The sequence below is a fragment of the Lethenteron reissneri genome, unplaced genomic scaffold (genome assembly GCF_015708825.2).
Source record: "Lethenteron reissneri isolate LAM-NWPU_2019-01 unplaced genomic scaffold, ASM1570882v1 scaffold_121, whole genome shotgun sequence".
Lineage (NCBI taxonomy): Eukaryota > Metazoa > Chordata > Hyperoartia > Petromyzontiformes > Petromyzontidae > Lethenteron > Lethenteron reissneri.
Window position 1 is genome coordinate 310,550 of NW_026890904.1, and position 19,856 is coordinate 330,405.

General features: G+C 43.2%; 2 protein-coding genes across 3 annotated transcripts in view; both read right to left on the minus strand.

The window, feature by feature from the left end:
- Positions 1-322: 322 nt before the first annotated feature.
- LOC133361718 (zinc finger protein 239-like) lies at positions 323-9,725 on the minus strand. Of its 2 annotated transcripts, XM_061580718.1 has the most exons (3): positions 9,662-9,720; positions 9,147-9,231; positions 323-4,275 (listed from the first exon to the last, which is right to left on the minus strand). In XM_061580718.1, exon 3 carries the CDS (start codon positions 4,245-4,247, stop codon positions 3,261-3,263), a length of 987 nt encoding a protein of 328 aa, XP_061436702.1. In that variant the 5' UTR covers positions 4,248-4,275; positions 9,147-9,231; positions 9,662-9,720; the 3' UTR covers positions 323-3,260. The 2 variants fall into 2 exon arrangements, with proteins under 2 accessions (XP_061436702.1, XP_061436703.1); XM_061580719.1 differs by lacking the exon at positions 9,147-9,231 and having other exon boundaries at positions 324-4,275; positions 9,662-9,725.
- Positions 9,726-10,834: 1,109 nt separating this feature from the next.
- Positions 10,835-19,856, minus strand: part of LOC133361728 (uncharacterized) — a 64,231-nt gene continuing 55,209 nt past the window's right edge. Inside the window, exon 15 of the mRNA XM_061580731.1 lies at positions 10,835-12,457. Coding sequence (XP_061436715.1) covers positions 11,417-12,457 — 1,041 coding nt within the window. The 3' untranslated portion in view covers positions 10,835-11,416. The remainder of the gene's footprint in view (positions 12,458-19,856) is intronic.

A 19,856-nucleotide genomic window follows, 5' to 3' on the forward strand; every position in this document is an offset into this window, starting at 1 on the left:
CACCGTCAGCGCGCGTCACCGACACACAGCCAATCACCACGCGCTGCCACACTATCCCTGCCAGCGCGTATCACCACTACATCAGCGTATAACCCCGGACCGACCCGTCTGCTCTCCCGATAAAGAGGTGGCGGTTTGCAAATGCAACCTTACTTTGCACACGCACACCTGCCTGTTCTCGGTTGCCCTCGGGCAGCAGTGCGCACCACGTATTTTACCACACTACATCCCCCCCCCCCCCCCCCCCCACGAACAAAAACGCAGCCATCCTGGCTGTAATATACATCCCTTGTGCGCACGCAACGTGACAACCCATAAACACAACTCTATAGTGACCAGTGACCGACCCCTAACTACAAGACAATCATAAGCAGTGATCATGAAAATAAACAAGAACAAGGGAATGGGGAATTAACGAAAAACAACGCGTCGCGAATGGGTATGTGCAGCAGGCCCATCCCCGCAGGTCGAGACGGGTCTGCTTGAGTGTGATGAGTGTCCGATGAGGGAGTCCACAAGGCTCCGTCCGTGGTCTTTAGATCATCCAGCCCTGCAGGCAGTACAGAACATTCCTCCTCACGGCCTGTTACTTTAGGCTTGCCGGTTGGCGTACCAGACACATCAGACACCGGCCGGCAGGGATGTGGGGATGAATCGACCGGACCGGACAGAACGTAAGTTTTTAACCGTAAAGGATGCACAAACCAGCGCCGGGCCTGTCTGCGGGCCGAGTTGACCCGAGCGGCTTCACGGCCCAACCGTAGCTGCTCCAGTGTTTTCAATATGGGGTCAAGCACTGCTGAACCTTTCCGCAGGGGGCTCAGTCCCAACTCAACTTGCACAAGGGGTTCGGGTTCCCTCCCATACATCAAATAAAACGGTGAGAAACCTGTCGAGGCATGCGGAGCAAGTCTGTATGCAGCAAGGACCCCCGGGAAGTGCAGATCCCAATCCGCCTGTCCGCCAGTCACTTGCTGGCATAGCGGTGAGGGTTCTATGCAACCGCTCAACCATCCCGTCAGTCTGCAGATGATACAGTGAGGTGCGTATTTTCCGCCTGCCCAAAGACTCACACATCCTGGAGCAATTTGGAGGAGAAATTAATACCCTGATCCGTGAGCAGTTGCTCCGGGGCCCCCTTATCCAGGACATAGCCATTCACAAAGGCGTCGGCTATAGACGCAGTTGACTGGTCAACCAAGGGCCAGGCCATAGGCCAATGAGTCAAATATTCGACCCCCACGAGGAGGTACTTGTGCCATCTCTGGGAGACCGGGAAGGGACCCAAATTGTCCAGGGCCACAAATTCATTCAGCCATGACACAACAATGGACTGTGACGGAATCTGCGGTCGCGTGGCAGGAGATTTCCGATGCGCACAATCGACACAACCTCTAATCAGGAGGACATCACTCTACATCCCGGGCCTGTAAAAGTCCTTTTTCAACGTCGCCAATGTTTTATGCACACCCAAATGCATGAACTTTTCGTTGACGGCCTTCGAAAATTAACCCCTAAGTGTCAGCGCTGGCGACCAGCGGACGAGCTGCGAGCGATATCGGGCACCGCCAAAGGCAATCATCGTGCAGACTCAACAATCATCCAGCAGTGGAGAAGCTTGGAGCTGCTATCAAGAGAGAGCGCCGTGTGTATGACACGCCCGCACACACACACACACACGACTCATCGCCCAGGAGGCAAGCGAACAGAGGTATTCTCCGTACAAGGAAAGCCCCACCTCGGCGCCGGCTTCACTCAAAGAGTTGAGCACGAAGACAATACACCCACACACACAACACACATATCGGGAACTAATAAGATTGCTCCAAAAGTGATCTTTGTTTCGAAAAAGGCCATCCTAAGGTGGTGCGTTAACTATTAGCTGATCGTGGAAAACATTGTCTGGTCCATTGAGCTGCTTGAATAAGGTCGTATAGAAGTATTTTAGTCATTCGGTTCGTTAATTGCATAGCTTTAGCAATACATTAATTGACGTTAAACATTTATAAGCGATGTTATGAATCTACACACTCACAGGAATACTATTGTGTTGAGATTTATTTCTTTTGATCACGGAATCTTGCCCGCGGATTCAAGCCCATTAACCAATTGATAAGCATTTATTAGGCAAACAGGCACACTGACACACATTATTGTTCCAGGGCATTTCGATCAATTGCATAATCATACCAATTAATTCATTGAAAACTACTTTGGCCTTGGGCACATGTTTCTTTACTACTGTTCGTATGAATATTGTAACAGATTCTTAAGGACTTTTTTCCTATCGGCGTGTATGGTCGCTTTACTCTGAGCAATTAGCATATTGTTCTGTTATCCAGTTAATAAACATAACCATTGAGGGTTACTTGTATGGATCAATGAGTAGAACATTTCCAGGAATACTGGGTTGACAATTCCTAGCGTAAGAGTTAGCATATTACAGTGTTTTGTTTTTAGATATTAAAGTTGCTTAACGCAGAAGAGTCTGAGTGTCCCTTCCTAAGTTCATTCGTAATAATCATAATTATAAGAACTGTATCCTGCGGTGAGATCTGAATTTTGAGACCTGACATAAACACACTAAAACATAATCGGTAAATGATCAAGCGAGAAAGACTGTATTATATTCTTTAGGTCTTTCGGTAAAGTCACGTTGATAGGTTCAAAGAAAATAACAAAAACCTACCTACGTGACTTTACCGAAAGGTCCAAAGAATATGAATCCAGCTTTAAGTCAATGTATTAGCACGATTGGTAATACACCCTGAGACAACGAAGCAGAGCCTAATTCGCATAATTACATACACTTGCATAACTTCATACAATTACACCTTTATATTATTATCACGATTGGTAATACCCCGAGATATAGCATAAATACATAATTAGCATCATTTCAAAACATTGCGCATTTTCAGTTATCATTTAATTTTCATTCTTTTTCAAGACCTAATATATACAACACTTGGGAGCTTATTGGCTCTTGCTCATGGTTAATCATCTACCCAACCCACAGATCCACAAATACTGGTCGCTCTTACTCTGCAGGTTAAACCCAGGAATTGAGTGTTCGACTTCACGTTCTTTTCATTAAAGGCCTGTGACAGAGGTGAATCTATTGGAGCTTCATTGTCCCAAGCTTACACATCTACCGGGTCTCCATTTGACTTTGTATTGTCTAAGAAGTCGACCCACACCTCTACTTCCACAAACTGCTGGGAGTTGCCTCCCTCTGCCTCACAGTCAGAAATCTCCTCCTACTTCACGTTGCCACCCTCGATGTGAAGGTCCAATTTCGGAGTTGAATCTTCATCTTCACAGTTTACCATCACTTCTCTCTTCACCATCACTTCACATTTCATCGTCATTTCTTCGCTCTTGATCACTACTTCACATTTCACCTTCGCCTCTTCACATTTCACCTTGATACCTTCAAAAGTGTCCAAGCTGGGCTTTAGTTCTGGTTTCATGAGGGATGGGCTGATTGCAGCACTTTGACTTTCACAAGCCGATTTCAGACTCCACTCCTTGGGGATCTTCTGATGATTGTGTGTCCTCTGGTGTGTTTTAAGAATGGATGACTGAGCAAACGCCTTCCCGCAGAGAGTGCACGTGAAGAGCTTCTCTCCCGTGTGTGTTCTCTGGTGGCAATTAAGACCTGATGGCCATGCAAATGCCTTCTCACAGACAGTGCACTTGAAAGGTTTCTCTTTTGTGTGTGTTCTCTGGTGTTGTTTAAGATGTGATAACACTGTAAACGCCTTCCCGCACAGACTGCACTTGAAGGGTTTCTCTCCCGTGTGTGTTCTCTGGTGTGTTTTAAGATTTGATAAGCCTGAAAACGCTTTCCCGCACAAAGTGCACCTGAAGGGTTTCTCTCCTGTGTGTGTTCTCTGGTGTGATACAAGATTAGATGACTGTGAAAACGCCTTCCCACACACACTGCACTTGAAGGGTTTCTCTCCCGTGTGTGTTCTCTGGTGTATTTGAAGATGTGGTGATTGTGCAAACGCCTTCCCGCACAGAGTACACCTAAAGAGTTTCTCTCCTTTGTGTGTTCTCTCGTGGTGATGAAGACCTGATGACCATGCAAATGCCTTGTCACACAAAGTGCACTTGAAGGGTTTCTCTCCTGTGTGAGTTCTTTGGTGCTGTGTCAAATGTCCAGTTTGATCCGTGCTGTATGCACAATGGTCGCATTGTTGCCTTTTTGTACCAAGCTGCGCTGAGCGCCTTTGCTCCATCAGACCAATTCTGCAGAGGAAGCGTCAGCTGCAGACAGAAAAAAGAGAATATCCACACCATCTACATCAGTATCGAGGCACAGAGGAATAATTATATACACAGTTACACATGACTTACACATCTATACTTATTGACATGTTCATGATATAGTGAAACATATTTCCAAATTCATCACACGGGCTGTTATGACAAACAATGAGAGGGCAAATGGTCATAAATATGCCTGTAAGCCCAAGTATCTTCAAAATGAATGTTAACCCAAAACTCCAAGCACACAATTTCGGTTGTCTGGCTAAAAAATTAATATTTATAAAAGCTAAATTCAGCTAACAAAGCTTAAATTAATGTTCAATCACAACTTAATCACAACTTCAAGGTGTGAAGCGAGGCTCAGATTTCCATGAATGCTGGGATGAACAGATCTAACTTCAGCTGCATATGTGCTGTGTTAATTTCCTGTTTCCATTCTTATAAAAAGTTCCAGAGGAAAACAAAAATAAACTATTATTTTGATTTAACCTCCGTGTTCAAAAGAGTTAATATACTTTACTGCAAATACAAACTTTACACCGTCACATACTGGCATGGTAAAAAGGTGGTGGTGTGTCCAGAACCATGCCTGCCCACCTTCATCTGCTCAATATTAATGCTTCCTCACTTCACCAAGTAATTAATTGAGGATCAATCAACACAGACGAGACCCACAAGAAGTTAAGTTTTCACTTATCAATCACGTTTGTTGTCGGAGATAATCAAACTCTAATTATTGAGTTCATAATACAATGATAATACGATGTAAAACATATCTTGTTCTTGGGTACAAAGTGTTATTTTTCAATTTATTTTGCCTAAAAAGTATAGAAAATCGCTATTATCCCCCACAAGCGTTGCTTTTGTGACCAGGACTTTATGTGAAAGAAAAGACACAAATTCGCCCATTTTATCATTGAAAATAGGCACGTTTCAAAATATCACTGTCCTAGTCAGAAAAGCAAAGTTTGTGGGGAATAGCATTTTCTGTACTTTTGAGGCATAGGCAATTAGGAAATAACTACCCAGGAACAAAAATGTTTTTTTGTTACACAGTGTAATAACTACGCCATCGCTCACCACATAAATCAACTCTTACAGATGTAGTGATATCGCGGGATGTCACTGTGTAGTGCCGGCCCTAGAGAAACATGGCATGCGGTGTAACGACATCGCGGATACCACTATGATGGGTGTACTACCGGCCCTAAAGGGGCACGGTGAGCGCTGACTGATAGCGCAGGATGGCACCATGCTTGGCGTGCAGTGCCGGCACTACAGGATAGGGTGTGTGAGTACCGGCCGTAGGAATGAGGTTACGAAAGGCAATCTGGATGACCCGAGAGGACACGTGACAAGTCCACAAAGGGGCCTAAAGTAGGGGCTAGGGGTGGTCACATGGTCGGGGTCCAGATCCTGCTTGAGGATTCTGGAAGGTGGTCGTGGCCAAGGGCGGAGCCAGCCACACCGCAGAGAATATAAGCCGGGTCCCCTAGAGGGGCCGGCGTTGTTGTTCAACCCGAAGAAACCTTCGTCTTCGTTCCACCAAGTCTCCAACACGTGGAACTGGACCCATGCTGTAGTCCCGGTCCGTCGTAGCTCGTTGTGTTGTAATTAGTGTAGTTAGCCTGGTGGTCACCACCATAGGTTGTTTTTCTGTTAAGGGGCAGTTACCCCGTGTGTTGGTGTTAAATAAATGTGTTGCCTCCAAGTGTACGTCTGCGACTCAGTTGAACTCACTACACATACATTTCACATGAATGCCATGTAAGTGTGGATCACTTGTCAGGAGGTCATGGGAATGATCCATGTGTCAAGGGATGGAGTGACTGAGATGATTAACAGACGCACCAGCTGTGCTTCCCAGTCTTGCTGCATTTTAGGCACCTAGCGTTCCACCCATTCATTTAAGCGTTGCTACTCTGACCTCACTGTTGTTGTAGAGAAAATATCTCTACCTGCCCTGCAGCATATATCACGGGCCTCCTATACAGAGGCCGACCTTGACACTCCTGGTACCAGTCATCAGCAGGTCTGATCACCTCCACATCCTCCAATCTCTTCTCTAGACAATGCCATACCTTAAATTTGGAGCTTTCGTGACTGCAGGAATTACTTTTTGGTTCTTTCGGTAAAGTCACGTATAAAGATAAAATAATAAATTAAATAATAGCATACGACGTTTCGATTGCAACACCAGCAATCATCATCAGGTATAAATGAAATAGTAACAAAAATCTAACCAGAAAACTATAGACAGACATATAAGCAGACATATCACCAAGATATGTATCTCAGACATATAAGCAGACAGATATCACCAAGATATGTATCTTGGTGATATCTGTCTGCTTATATGTCTGTCTATAGTTTTCTGGTTAGATTTTTGTTGCTATTTCATTTATACCTGATGATGCTTGCTTGTGTTGCAATCGAAACGTCGTATGCTATTATTTAATTTATTATTTTATCTTTATACGTGACTTTACCGAAAGAACCAAAGAGTAATGCCATACCTAATTAGCCCGTAACATCTGGACTAACAGAAGATGCTTGAGCATGCTGTTTATGTGGGATTCATGACCCAACCAATGCAGCTCGGCCTGCCAAAGAGACTCATTGATTATATTCTGGACTGATATTTTAAGGATCTGCAAGGTTCTAATACAATCTTGTTTGGTTCAATAGAGGGAATTATAGGCAGGCCAGCCTTAATTATAAGCCAGAACAGACGGTCCTTTAAATAAGATAATATTGTGCATCCACAGAGAAAGGAGTAATATCTGTGGCCAAGAAGACTCACAGCTTTGTTCGTTCATTCATTTCTAAATCCTCTCGTCTTGGTTGAGGGTTGTGGCGGCAGCACATTGAGTAGGGCAGTCCAGACCTTCCCTTTCCCTGGCGACAGACTCGAGCTCTTCCTGGGGAATTCCCAGGCGTTCCCAAGCCAGTCAAGCGACATATTCCCACCAGCATGTCCAAGGGCCAGGCCCCGATGACTTCCCCCAGTGGGACGTGCCCGGTAGAGTTCCAGGGGCAGTCTATTGGGGGGCCTCCTCACAGATATTCTATATTGATATCACTCATGAAACGAGGCCTGGTGGCTAGGTGACTCATGTAATCCATTTGTGCCCAGCCTGGAATGGCTACGTGGCACCGTCCTGTGCGTCCACCATCCACAGTACGAAGAGAGGCGGGTGCGATGCTAGTAGACTAGACCTTGGCGATGGACACTCACAGCTTTGTAGGGAGGAAAAGTCCAGGAAGTGTCCACACAGTGTTACACAGTCTAATGAAAGAATGCTGCTAGACAAATTTAAAGTGAGACTTTGGCTGCCAAACCAGAGCTGGTCGTGAACACATTAACCAGGTATGGGAGCTCCTCCACCACTTGTAGAACAGCCTGATTACTCATGGAGAGTTGAGCAGGTATAGTGTTGTATGAAATCAAATTCTCAGGCAGGTGATGTTTTGTTGAGGAACATATGATAAGAACCATTTCATGATGGAATTATCCAGGCACAGAACAAGATTCTCTAACCCCATCTCATTGAGTAGCCATGACCAGATCATCAGCATATATAACATGGTTGACCAGGGAACGATCCCTTAACTATAACCAGGCATCGATGCGCGTATAATTTTAACCGTAACAAATGCAATTTATTTCTATGGCCATTGAGAGCTTCTCAAACGACATAATTATTGAAGATGCTCTGTAATGTAATGCATGGGGCCAGAGTGAATTTCTGTCACAAGCCAAGTTGAACAGGAAATGGCTCCAACTCCTGGTCACGCAGCTTTAGACGGGCTTGCCCAAAATCATAAAAACCATCAAAGAATGTGAGCAGAGGCAGAGACATAAAAAACAAAGAACCCAAAGCCCCAAGCCTCTATATGGTACTATATGCCTAATTACATCAATAAAGCAGAGATATAGTTTCTGCTGAAAATCCGTAATCCTCAGCCCCTTGAATATCAGAGGTTACAATCTGGGAAAGTGCCTCGCAAAGCCAAAAGTGCGATATTCAATACTTAAGCCTTACCTAAATAATGGCATGAGGTAAAAGTAAAATAAAAATAACTAAACAATTGAAATGAACATTGAGAAACCATACACAAAAACATTTGCAAGACAAAATGGAAACAATCTATATAAATAAAGCAAACTTTGTGCATGTGAACCAAATTGTGCCAACACTACCAGATGGCAAAACATCCAACATTGTCTATGCTGAAGCTCTTCAAGGGCAATGTATTTAAAAGCTGTCCTCATTATGAAACAAACAAGCCCTGCAATTGTATAACACAACCACAAAACCGTGACAATATACACACATTTACAGACTTCATTGGCAGAATTCAATAATTGTAATAAAGCCAGCATGTTTGATTACTGAGACCTGCGCTAAGCCGGTTAACTTAGTTATTGGAAAAATACTATACTTCCGATTAAGTTTGTGCATGTGCAGTAGTACAACGGTTAGCGTGCTGCGCTATGAACCCAGTGAGCCTATTTATATTCCCACAGAGCCAAAAACAACATTTGGCCGTCACCTGATGAAGCTGGTTGTAATTACTGTAAAAAGTTGTACTCAGATGGTAAATGTTGTGGCTTGGCTCTCCAACACACCTATATGCTGTACTAGTACACTACACTATTATACACTACACTATACACTACACTACTATATACTACACTATACATTACTATATACTACACTATACACTACACTACACACTAGTGCTGTGCGAGTGACGCATTGGACACGTTCTGTTTACGTGACAAGCCCCTTACTAATTGGCTGTCCGGTGGTGGCTGGGTTAACGACACATCGATTTATTTACGCGATCTCACACAAATAAACCTGTATTATGGCTGTATATTTGGAGTTTGCGTGTCCCTCTCTCTCCGTGGTCGCGTGGATTTTCCTCCGGATCCTGCGGTTTTCCCTGCACATTTAGAGTCAACATCACCACGCGTTTAGAGTATTTGACCGATAAACATTCCACACGTTGATAAGCCCACTGCGTTGTGGGCAGGTCGCTTCTGAAAACGAGCGGTGTAGCTCAAGTGGGCTATGCCTGGTAAAATAAAAAAACGTAGAAATATTTAAAGTAAAAAAAAGTTTCAAAGTAGTGAGCCAGGTGAAGACAAATTAAACTTAAGCTGAGAATTAAAGCAAATGCAATCAGGCGAGGGCAGGAGGCAAGGCCCCGCATGGCTAGGCCCTGCGTTGTAATGTTCCAACCTGGACATCGATTCCATACTCGCTGCTACTCAATTGATATCCATACGAGAGGGAGAAGGAGCGAGGCTCTACCTAGGTTCACAACAACAACCACAACAATAACCACAACCACCACGATGTAATCTTCTCACCACGGATCTCCGTGCGCGAACGTGCGCGGAGCAGAAGCTTCCTGGTATGCCGTGACGTCATGCGGCAGGAGGTGACATGACGTCACTTGCGGGGTCCACACAATCCCCTCCCCTATCGAGCAGCAGTGTAACTTGAATAAATTATAATTTATCTTCTTGGTTCTTTCGGTAAAGTCACGTAGAAGGGAAGTAATAAAATAATAAAAATAAAACATACTAAAATAAGTCTCACGACGTTTATTTTATTACTTCCCTTCTACGTGACTTTACCGAAAGAACCAAGAAGATGAATCCCTGCAGTCACGAAAGCTTTAAATCGAAAAATTATAATTTGTTTTACCATTTTATCTGGCAACAAAACTGACACCTTTTTTACAAGGAGTCATGTTTGCATAGACCACAATACCTGCAGTCGTAATACAAACGAAAAATATAACTCTGATAATGTATGCACTGTCCTTGAAGTTGATTGGTCCACACCCAAGACAGCTTTCCTTAAGAGCCTAGTCTCACATGGTGTTGGACCAGATCAGTTATGTTGACAGCTAAAAGGGGTAAAAAAAAATTATCATATTTTTTCCTCTGGCAATTGAGGTTACAATGGTGAATAAATTATATTTCGATTTAAAGCTTTCGTGACTGCAGGGCTTCATATTCTTGGTTCTTTCGGTAAAATCGACAGACCTGGTCTTCACCTGGTGACGGCTGCTTGCGTTGTGGCCGAAACGTGAGAATTATTTTATAGTTTTATTTTTATTTTATTATTTCCATTCTACGTGACTTTACCGAAAGAACCAATATGAATAAATTATGATAATGTGCCGGGCTCATTAACACTTAGTGACAAATGGCGGTTGTTTTTGTTACTGTGTGTGTACAGGCTGTTTGTATACTGTGCGGGTACACTGTGTACGCTCTGTGTAGACATGGTGTGTGTACACTGTGTGGGTGGTCCGAATCAGTCGGGCGGCATTATCATTTCATCGGCTGCGCAATGCTGTGTGGAAGCTACCTGGTCTGTCACTCCGCATGAAGCTTCGGTTCTTCTCGGCCACAGTAATGCCCTCCCTTCTGTAGCCATGTAAAACGTGGACCCCTCTAAATTGAACATCTGCTCCGGTTAGAAACATTCAGGCTGTCATGCCTACACTCAGATTAAGGGAAGCCCAGTGGTAGCACATTCTCTATTTATTACAGAGGTTCAAGGCTCAAATCCGACAGGCACCCCTGGCTACTCCAGTAACATTAAACCAAATATGCACCGTCTGCTTAACAGTGGATGTAAAACATACTATTGTCATTCAAAACGCATAGGTCATTGCATGTTGGGGTCATGGTCAATATTTGGATAATTCCAAACATTATCCAGAAATTACATAATGGAGATTACACATCGATCATCACTCCCTACTGACAGACTCATGCCCACATGCAGGCTCAAGCAGGGTCACCTTATCACACAGAGGCAGCTGCCACTTGAAGGTGCTCTTCGAGTGTCTGTGATGAGACATGAAACAACCTGAGTTGCTAAGGCAATAAAGCAAGCACCATATCAATGCAAATATAAATATAACAGTGGAATACTTGGGAGCATATTGTCTCTTGATCCTGATTATTCATCTACCCAACCCACAGGTCAACAAATACTCGCCGCTCTTATTCTGCAGGCTGAACCCAGGAATTGAGTGTTCGACTTCACGTTCATTTTCATTAAAGGCCTGTGACAAAGGTGAATCTATTGGAGCTTCATTAAGCTTACACATCTACCGGGTCTCCATTTGACTTTGCATTGTCTAAGAAGTCCACCCACACCTCCACTTCCACAAACTGTTGGGAGGTGCCTCGCTCTGACTCACAGTCAGAATTCTCCTCCTGCTTCACGTTGCCCCCATCGATGTGAAGGTCCGATTTTGGAGTTGAATCTTCATCTTCACAGTTTACTGTCACTTTTTCGCTCTTCACCATCACTTTTTCACATTTCACCTTCACTTCTTCGCTCATCACTTCTTCACATTTCACCTTCGCCTCTTCACATTTCACCTTGATACCTTTAAAAGTGTCCATGCTGGGATTTAGTTCTGGTTTCATGAGGGATGGGCTCATTGCAGCACTTTGACTTTCACAAGCCGATTTCAGACTCCACTCCTTGGGGATCTTCTGATGATTGTATGTCCTCTGGTGTCTGTTAAGATTTGATAAACCTGCAAATGCTTTCCCGCACACAGTGCACCTGAAGGGTTTCTCTCCCGTGTGTGTTCTCTGGTGGCAATTAAGACCTGATGACCATGCAAATGACTTCTCACAGACAGTGCACTTGAAAGGTTTCTCTTTTGTGTGTGTTATCTGGTGTTGTTTAAGATGTGATGACACTGCAAACGCCTTCCCGCACAGACTGCACTTGAAGGGTTTCTCTCCCGTGTGTGTTCTCTGGTGCAATACAAGACCAGATGACTGTGAAAACACCTTCCCGCACAGACTGCACTTGAAGGGTTTCTCTCCTGTGTGTGTTCTCCGGTGTCTTTTAAGAGCAGATGAATTTGAAAATGCCTTCCCACACACACTGCACTTGAAGGGTTTCTCTCCCGTGTGTGTTCTCTGGTGTAGTTTAAGATGTGATGACTCGGCAAACGCCTTCCCGCACAGAGTGCACCTGAAGGGTTTCTCTCCTGTGTGAGTTCTCTGGTGCTGTGTGAAATGTCCAGGACGATCCGTGCTGTATGCACACTGGTCGCATTGTTGCATTTTTGTACCAAACTGCGCTGAGTGCCTTTGCTCCATCAGACCAATTCTGCAGAGGAAGCGTCAGAGGAAACGTCAGCTGCAGACAGAAAAAAGAGAATATCCACACCATCTACGTAAGTATCGAGGCACATATGACTTACACGTCTACACTTATTAATATTCCCAAATTCATCACACGGGCTGTTATGACAAACAATGAGGGCAAATAGTCATAAATATGCCTCGAAGCCCTATGTTAACCCAAAACTCGAAGCATACAATTTCGGTTGTCTGACTAGAAAATGAATATTTATGAAAGCTAAATTCAGCTAACAAAGCAAAGGGTGTTGAAAATAATACTGTTTGTATTATGCATAAATTAATGTTCAAACGAAACTTAGAGGTGTGAAGCCAGGCTCAGATTTTCTTGAATGCTGGGATGAACAGATCTAACTTCAGCTGCATATGTGTCGTGTTCATTTTCGTAAAAAGTTCCAAAGAAAAACAAAAATAAACTATTGTTTTGATTTAACCTCCGTGTTCAATAGAGTTAATATACTTTACTGCAAATACAAACTTGACACTGTTACACACTGGCATGGTAAAAAGGTGGTGGTGTGTCCAGAACCATGCCTGGCCACCTTCATCTGCTCAATATGAATGCTTCTCTCACTTCACCAAGTAATTAATTGAAGATCAATCAACATAGCCGAGACCCACAAGAAGTTAAGTTTTCACTTATCAATCACGTTTGTTGTCGGAGATAATCAAACTCAAATTATTGAATTCATAATACAGTAATAATACTATGTAACACAATTTTTGTTCCTGTGTACAAAGTGTTATTTTTTAATTGCTTATGCCTAAAAAGTATACAAAATCGCTATTATTCCCCACAAACTTTGCTTTTGTGACCAGGACTTTATGTGAACGAAAAGACACAAATTAGCCCGTTTTCTCATTGAAAATAGGTAAATTTCAAAATATCACTGTCCTGATCAAAAAAGCAAAGTTTGTGGGGAATAATCTGTACTTTTGAGGAATAGGCAATGAGGAAATAACACTACCCAGGAACAAAAATGTTTTTTTGTTACACAGTGTAATAACTGCGCCACCGCTCCCCACAGATAAACTCTTACAGATCTAGTGACATCGCGGGATGTCACTGTGTCGTGCTGGCCCTCGAGAGGCACGGCGTGCGGTGTAACGACATCGCGGATACCACTATGGTGGGTGTCGTACCAGCCCTAGAGCGCTGATTGATAGCGCAGGATGGCACCACGCTTGGCATGCAGTGCTGGCCCTACAGGATAGGGTGTGGGAGTGACGGCCGTAGGAATGAGGTTACTAAAGGCCATGGCACTCTGGTTGACCCGAGAGGACACGTGACCAGTTAAGTCTACGAAGGGGCCCCAAGTGGGGGCTAGGGGTGGTCCCGTGGTCGGGGTCCAGATCCTGCTCGAGGATTCTGGAAAGTGGTCGTGGCCAAGGGAGGGAGCCAGCCAAACCGCAGAGAATATAAGCCGGGTCCCCCAGAGGAACCGGCGTTGTTGTTCAACCTTAAGAAACCTTCGTCTACATCTAGGGTCTACGTTCCACTGAGTCTCCAACAAGTGGAACTGGACCCGAAACAAACAACCAAAAGCCCCAAGCCTCTTTATGATACTATAGGCATTAATTATATAAAAATGCAGAAATCGAGTTTCCGCTAAAAATCCGTACTCCTCTTCTGTACTCGATCGACAGAAAATAAATTACCTTCTTGGAAATTGCTGAGCGAAAGCTAAAAGTGCGATATTCAATACTTAAGCCTGGCTTCACACCTCTAAGTTTCGTTTGAACATTAATTTATGCATAATACAAACAGTATTATTTTCAACACCCTTTGCTTTGTTAGCTGAATTTAGCTTTCATAAATATTCATTTTCTAATCAGACAACCGAAATTGTATGCTTCGAGTTTTGGGTTAACATAGGGCTTCGAGGCATATTTATCGTTTTTTATTATTATTTTATTATTTCCCTTCTACGTGACTTTACCGAAAGAACCAAGAATAAGAATATAAAATTCACATCACAATCGAAACAAGTACTGTAGTGCATTCCAAATCAACTAAAAACTAAACAATTGAAATAAACATTCAGAAACCGTAAACAAAAAAAAATTGAAGACGAAAAATAGTATGAAGCTAATTAAATAAAGCAGACTTTGCGCATGTAAATTTTTTGTGAACCAAATTGTGCCAACACCATTAAACCTACACAGCGTAAACATTCAATGAGTACTCACAGGTGAGTTAGTGTGTTTGTCACACTATTTTTAGCTTACCTGCTCAACTTCAAACCTCAGACACCTGCACACTCCAACCCCCCACCATTCCTCCCCCCCCCCCTCCATTTCTATCACCATGGGTTAGCCACACACGCAAACACATTATGACATTTCATATACTACAATTCCAAGCACTCATCATAACATAAGTGTCTGCACTGCAATATTTGTTGTCATATTTACCATGTTATCCTTCCCTATTATCAGACCTGCGCTTTTGCTGCCAAATTCATCCACTTCCAGCTCCTTACTGTCCTCTATGCACATGCACGGCTCACCTCTAACACACACTGCAATATTTATTTTAAAAAGACATGTACGATTCTAAAATATCTACATCTATGTGCCAGGACTACCGACCTCCTCCTACACAATATAGACGCTATGCAACAGCTACGACAAAATAAATCAAGTCTAGATCGCCTGGTAAGGAATAAAAAGCACGCACACACACATTCAACTTATTTTGTGTATACGCACCACCACACACATACTATTCATACCCACTTCAAGCACTACAAACAATTACTCCCTCCAACAACTTACATCCTCATACTTTATTCCGTTGCAGCTATGTCTTCATATTCTTACAACGATTCCACATTCAACTATAATTTAATAAATAATCTCACCACAGCATTTACTCACACACTCACTATTCATGCTTTTTTCTGCTTACTAACTTTTACCTCCACCTATAATGTTCCTTGCGGAAAACATGCGCTTCTCTTCACCAAAGCGGATTACAATAATTGATGCTATTTGTATAAGTGCTGCGATGGCTGCACCTATTGAGGACACTGCTGAACACCAAACAAGACGGCATGCTGCCAGTGCTGCTATGCCTGCACCTACAGTGAATGCATCTCATCAAAAGCAATAAGCTCCACAGAAAGTAACACAGCACAATTTGCTGTTGCCACAGCTAATAAACTCCAGTCCGCCAACAAGCACCTCAGCTTGCAAACAGTACTACAATGGCTGCAACCAGGTGCCTACCCTGCAGCCAAAAGGATAAGTATTTTTTCCATAAATTTCTCACTTCATTTACACCGATCCATTAGTTGCTATTGGTTCCATGTCTACTTCTTGCAGCTACTGCCATACAATGACATTGAAAGGAGACCCTCCAAGGCTATTCTGCAACAGTACCATGGTTCAGCTTCCTACAATTAATGACCATACCGAGCCTATTCATGTATTGATACCTGAAAAGCCATTTCCAAAACAACAATTTAAAATATAACTCATGGTTCCAAATGATCATGTTTTGGCACCGACCAACTCATCGTAACATCTGGCTACATGCCCACATTTAAGTGCAGGGCCAGGTACATACTCGCATTGGCAGTCTGCTGCCACTACCTAATAACCTACCTACATTACCAGAGATCTACTTGCATATCTGACAATACCAGACAGGCTCACCAGCATTGCAAAAATGTCATAAACACCAAGATGCCAGTCCTATTGCTGTTGCAAGACATGCTCCATAAGGAAAACTCTTACATTCAGTTTCAAGTGTGCCATGTAAAAAATGACTTCAGAGTTACAATGTTGTCATTCATGCAGACTAAATTCCACATGGTCAACATGAGTGCCGCTTAAATGCACTCACATCTGAAGTCGCTGTCATTCTGACTGCTGAACATGGCACTCGAGGCATCGTCTTGCAACTGAGGAACAACACCCTACACAGAAATGAAACACACCGATCCCATGATGCTCTGCAATGTCTACTGATTTTCTGGCAAGGTGATGATGGCTACAATTTTTCCGACTTCACCAAACGGACCTAGCAACAGGCTTGCCAACACAAAAGAAGATTTCCGCCATGGACTGCTTTGCCTTCAGGATCATGGTGCGAACGGCAACTTCAATCTGTTCTTGAGATGCAAAGAGCTCTTCCACAAATTTTCTGTCGACATGTATACCAAAATGGAAGCTTCATTTGATGAAACCCACCAGATGGCAAAACATCCAACATTGTCTATCATGAAGCTCTCCAAGGGCCACTGATTTAGAAGTTGTCCTCATTATGAAACAAACAAGCCCTGATATTGTATAACACAACCAAAAAACCGAGACAATATACACACATTTACAGACTTCATTGGCAAAATTCAATAATTGTAATAAAGTCAGAATGGCAAGACATTACTCTTAATGTTTAATTACTGAGACCTGAGCTAAGTCGGGTAACTTAGTCATTACTGGAAAAATACTATACTTCCGATGAAGTTTTTGCGTGAGTGGGGAGCGGTGGTGCAACAGTTAGCGTGCTGCGCTATGAACCCAGTGAGCCAATTTATATTCCCACAGAGCCAAGCCACAACATTTGGCTGTCGCCTGATGAAGTTTGTTGAAATTACAGAAGAATCTCGGAGATGGAACGCACCAGAACTCGAACAAATCGGTGTTAGAACGATATTTCCGACCATTTTTTGCCCCGGAAACCGAACGAAATTCGGAGGTCGAACGGGCAATCACGACTTGAAAAAACCTGTTTGGCTGAGACGTGTATGGCCAGCATGCATGACGCTTACCCAGACAAATGTTTTACCGTGTGAGAGGCTTAGTTAACGCGTAGCTCTCACCCAGTGCAGACCGGCAAAACATCGTTCCTTAACTTTTTAGTTAATTTCCTTTATTTTAGTGTTTTTTGGTGTTTATCCATACACAATGTCTCCTAAGAAGGTTAGTGGTAGTGAAGTTCAATGTTCATTTATTTCATTTGTTGTTTGTTTTTTGTATTTTTTTATTCATGTAATTACTGTAAACTTCGTGTAAAAATGCTGTATGAGAGATGTATTGTGTCTGGAACCAATTCATGTCCTTAACATTAACTCTTATGGGGGAAATTAATTCGGTGTTCCAACAAATCGGTGTTCGAATGGCCTTCTGGAACGAATTAAGTTCGATCCCCGGGGTACCACTGTACTGTCAAAACGTCGTACTCAGATTGTAAATGTTGTGGCTTGGCTCTCCAACATACCGATATGCTGTACTAGTACACTACACTATACACTACCATACACTACACTATACACTACTATACACTACACTACACACTAGTGCTGTACTAGTGACACATGGTCCACGTTCTGTTTACGTGACAACCCTTGCTAATTGGCTGTGTCGGGTGGTGGCGGGGTTAACGACACATTGATTTATTTACGCGATCTCACACAAACAAACCTGTATTATGGCTGTATATTTGGAGTTTGCGTGTCCCTCTCTCTCCGTGGTCGCGTGGATTTTCCTCCGGATCCTGCGGTTTTCCCCTGCACATTTAGAGTCAACATCACCACGCGTTTAGAGTATTTGACCGATAAACATTTCCACGCGTTGATAAGCCCACTGTGTTGTGGGCAGGTAGCTTCTGAAAACGAGCGGTGTAGCTCAAGTGGGCTATGCCTGGTAAAATAAAAAAACGTAGAAATATTTAAAGTAAAAAAAAGTTTCAAAGTAGTGAGCCAGGTGAAGACAAATTAAACTTAAGCTGAGAATTAAAGCAAATGCAATCAGGCGAGGGCAGGAGGCAAGGCCCCGCATGGCTAGGCCCTGCGTTGTAATGTTCCAACCTGGACATCGATTCCATACTCGCTGCTACTCAATTGATATCCATACGAGAGGGAGAAGGAGCGAGGCTCTACCTAGGTTCACAACAACAACCACAACAATAACCACAACCACCACGATGTAATCTTCTCACCACGGATCTCCGTGCGCGAACGTGCGCGGAGCAGAAGCTTCCTGGTATGCCGTGACGTCATGCGGCAGGAGGTGACATGACGTCACTTGCGGGGTCCACACAATCCCCTCCCCTATCGAGCAGCAGTGTAACTTGAATAAATTATAATTTATCTTCTTGGTTCTTTCGGTAAAGTCACGTAGAAGGGAAGTAATAAAATAATAAAAATAAAACATACTAAAATAAGTCTCACGACGTTTATTTTATTACTTCCCTTCTACGTGACTTTACCGAAAGAACCAAGAAGATGAATCCCTGCAGTCACGAAAGCTTTAAATCGAAAAATTATAATTTGTTTTACCATTTTATCTGGCAACAAAACTGACACCTTTTTTACAAGGAGTCATGTTTGCATAGACCACAATACCTGCAGTCGTAATACAAACGAAAAATATAACTCTGATAATGTATGCACTGTCCTTGAAGTTGATTGGTCCACACCCAAGACAGCTTTCCTTAAGAGCCTAGTCTCACATGGTGTTGGACCAGATCAGTTTTGTTGACAGCTAAAAGGGGTAAAAAAAAATTATCATATTTTTTCCTCTGGCAAATGAGGTTACAATGGTGAATAAATTATATTTCGATTTAAAGCTTTCGTGACTGCAGGGCTTCATATTCTTGGTTCTTTCGGTAAAATCGACAGACCTGGTCTTCACCTGGTGACGGCTGCTTGCGTTGTGGCCGAAACGTGAGAATTATTTTATAGTTTTATTTTTATTTTATTATTTCCATTCTACGTGACTTTACCGAAAGAACCAATATGAATAAATTATGATAATGTGCCGGGCTCATTAACACTTAGTGACAAATGGCGGTTGTTTTTGTTACTGTGTGTGTACAGGCTGTTTGTATACTGTGCGGGTACACTGTGTACGCTCTGTGTAGACATGGTGTGTGTACACTGTGTGGGTGGTCCGAATCAGTCGGGCGGCATTATCATTTCATCGGCTGCGCAATGCTGTGTGGAAGCTACCTGGTCTGTCACTCCGCATGAAGCTTCGGTTCTTCTCGGCCACAGTAATGCCCTCCCTTCTGTAGCCATGTAAAACGTGGACCCCTCTAAATTGAACATCTGCTCCGGTTAGAAACATTCAGGCTGTCATGCCTACACTCAGATTAAGGGAAGCCCAGTGGTAGCACATTCTCTATTTATTACAGAGGTTCAAGGCTCAAATCCGACAGGCACCCCTGGCTACTCCAGTAACATTAAACCAAATATGCACCGTCTGCTTAACAGTGGATGTAAAACATACTATTGTCATTCAAAACGCATAGGTCATTGCATGTTGGGGTCATGGTCAATATTTGGATAATTCCAAACATTATCCAGAAATTACATAATGGAGATTACACATCGATCATCACTCCCTACTGACAGACTCATGCCCA

What these genes read in the sequence shown, in the direction of transcription:
- LOC133361718 (XM_061580718.1), bottom strand. Translation starts at nt 4,247, where the DNA reads ATGGAGCAAAGGCGCTCAGCGCAGCTTGGTACAAAAAGGCAACAATGC.